This window comes from Seriola dumerili, unplaced genomic scaffold, assembly GCF_002260705.1.
Source record: "Seriola dumerili isolate Sdu_G_001 unplaced genomic scaffold, Sdu_1.0 BDQW01000283.1, whole genome shotgun sequence".
NCBI lineage: Eukaryota > Metazoa > Chordata > Actinopteri > Carangiformes > Carangidae > Seriola > Seriola dumerili.
Genome location: NW_019174538.1, coordinates 190,256 through 192,755, shown reverse-complemented (window position 1 = coordinate 192,755; position 2,500 = coordinate 190,256). Strand labels below are relative to the sequence as shown.

General features: G+C 38.6%; 1 protein-coding gene across 1 annotated transcript in view; it reads left to right on the top strand.

The window, feature by feature from the left end:
• The window catches only part of prkar2a (protein kinase cAMP-dependent type II regulatory subunit alpha), a 47,620-nt gene that overhangs the window by 37,082 nt on the left and 8,038 nt on the right, over positions 1 to 2,500 (top strand). The window contains exon 5 of the mRNA XM_022757551.1: positions 1 to 10. This exon is cut by the window's left edge and continues 97 nt beyond it. Within this exon, the coding sequence (XP_022613272.1) occupies positions 1 to 10 (10 nt within the window). The remainder of the gene's footprint in view (positions 11 to 2,500) is intronic.

Genomic DNA, 2,500 nt, shown 5'->3' with positions numbered 1-2,500 from the left:
TCATAGAGAGGTAGGAGGCGGGAACCTGAGCTGGGTCATTAAAGGGGGGGTCAGTGTGTTTCAGTGAGTTTCGACTGGAAGAGGAGAGAGGACAGTGTTTTACTGTCACTGCAGAGATGACGAGTGTGTTTGATAAAGATGTGTTTATGACACTGAATGAGTGTCCCTGTATGACATTTACTGCCGCAGTCATTTGTTTGAGGCTGGACTTTGTGGGGGGGGTTAAATTAAATTGTGTTCATTTACATAGTTTACATAAACAGAGGAGTAGAAATATTAAGAGTTCAGTCAAGTACAGTTCCATCAGTTACAGGTTGAAGGATCTCCACACAGGTGAATCTAAGTTTCTAAAAGGTTTTAATTACTGTTGTAGTTCAATAATAATAATGATAATAATAAGAAACTTCATTTGTACAGCACCTTTCATACAAGAAATGTAGCACAAAGAAATTACATGCACAAAGTGCTTCACATGAAAAGACAAAATGAACATAAAACATTAAAAACATACATTTTAAATGAGATTGAATAATAATAGAAAATAATAAATAAATAATAATTTAAAAAGTGATTCTATAGAAAGCATAAAATCAGTAAGACATCGATACTACGACATTTAAAAGAAGTGCTGAGCAAAGTGAATGATAGTGATAGTGTGGTGGTTTATACTGATGGTTGGTGCTACCGTATGTGTGTATAATTCCTATAAAAGCCACATATTGCTGATGTGAACTGCTGTAGTTCATCAGGTCACCTCTTCATGAGAAAAGCTGACACTATGAAAATGAATGAATATTCATCAGTCTGCAGGAAACTGTGTTCATGACAGTAACATCTGCAGCTCCCCCAGTGTACACAGGTGGAATAAAACACTGAAGGTTTGAATGCTGACTTTTGAAATAACGGAGGCTGCTGTAATCAGCCTCCACTGAGAGGAGTTAACCGGTCACAGTCCAGCTCATTACTTAACATAAAACAAAGATGGAGGTCGCGTAGCGCAGTGGGTTACGCAGGCGCCCCATATATAGACCATATATAGAGGCTACAGTCCTCGCTGCAGCTGGCCCCCGGTTCGACTCCTGCATCGGACGACCCTTTCCTGCGTGTCAGTCCCCCTCTCTCTGCCTCCCCATTTGTCTCTCTACTGTCCTGTCCATTAAAGGCACAAAAAGCCCAAAAAAATAACTAAAAAACAAAACAAAGATGGCGGCTTCTGACCTCTACCACCACAGAGAGAACAGACCCAGCAGTGTGGGGCTGCCCATGGTTTGTCCCTTCACAGCCTCCATCATTCTTGGCCTGGCACATATCAGTCCAGCGCAGAGGGTCAGTCCACTTGTTATGTGCTATCTGTCCATCTGCACACACACTGTCTAACACAGCGGGTGTCTTACAGGAGACATGCCATGACCTTTAAGAGCAGCACGCCTGCCTGCTCATATACTGTTGTGGGGTTTCCCCTGGCCTGTCGCAGGCGAAGGCGGGAGCTAATGTCACTAGCAGGGTGGGGTGTGAGCGCAGACACAGAGATGGAGGGATAAAGAAAAGGAAAAGAAAAGCAGGAAAGAAAACAGGACAGAGAAACACATTGTTTTTAATCTCTTTATTGTCATTAAACGTTGTCCATACATCTCCTTTGCATTCCTGCTGGAGAAACATAATGTGAGCCAACAATAGAAACACATTAGTCTCTGCTGTCAGCTGTGAGAGCTGCTGCTGTTCTGTGTGTTATTGATGATATTCACACAACGAAACCTCCACAACCTCCTGATGAGGCATAAAAGAGACTGAAAGCATAACTGTACCCTCCAAGCCTCTACTCATACATGTGTACTACAAATATATGTGTACTACTGATATATGAGGACCCGCCTTCACACAGAAACCTGAACCATTGTGTTCTGAAGCCTTGAGGAAAGGAAGGAACTGGAATTTACCCAGAATCCCTCAGGGCAAGCAGTAAATATATAAGGGAGGGTCTGATATGTAAATGATGTGAGGAGGATACTCAGTTCTGATTGGCTGTAACCACACAAGTTAATTTGAATGTGTTAATGTTCCAACTAAAAGTCATCACTAGTATCCACTGTTGACTTGTCCTCGATGTCTCTGCTGTAGTGCTAACATCATTCTGCTAACACTGAAAGCTCCTGGTTAAGAAATCACTGAGGCTCATAACATAATATAACATAACATAATATAATATATCATAACATAACAATATAATATAACATAACATAACATAATATAATATAATATAATATATCATAACATAACATAATATAACATAACATTACATAATATAATATAACATAACAACATAACATAACATAACATAATATATCATAACATAACAACATAACATAACATAACATAACATAATATATCATAACATAATATAACATAACATAATATAATATAATATATCATAACATAACATAATATAACATAACATTACATAATATAATATATCATAACATAACAACATAACATAACATAA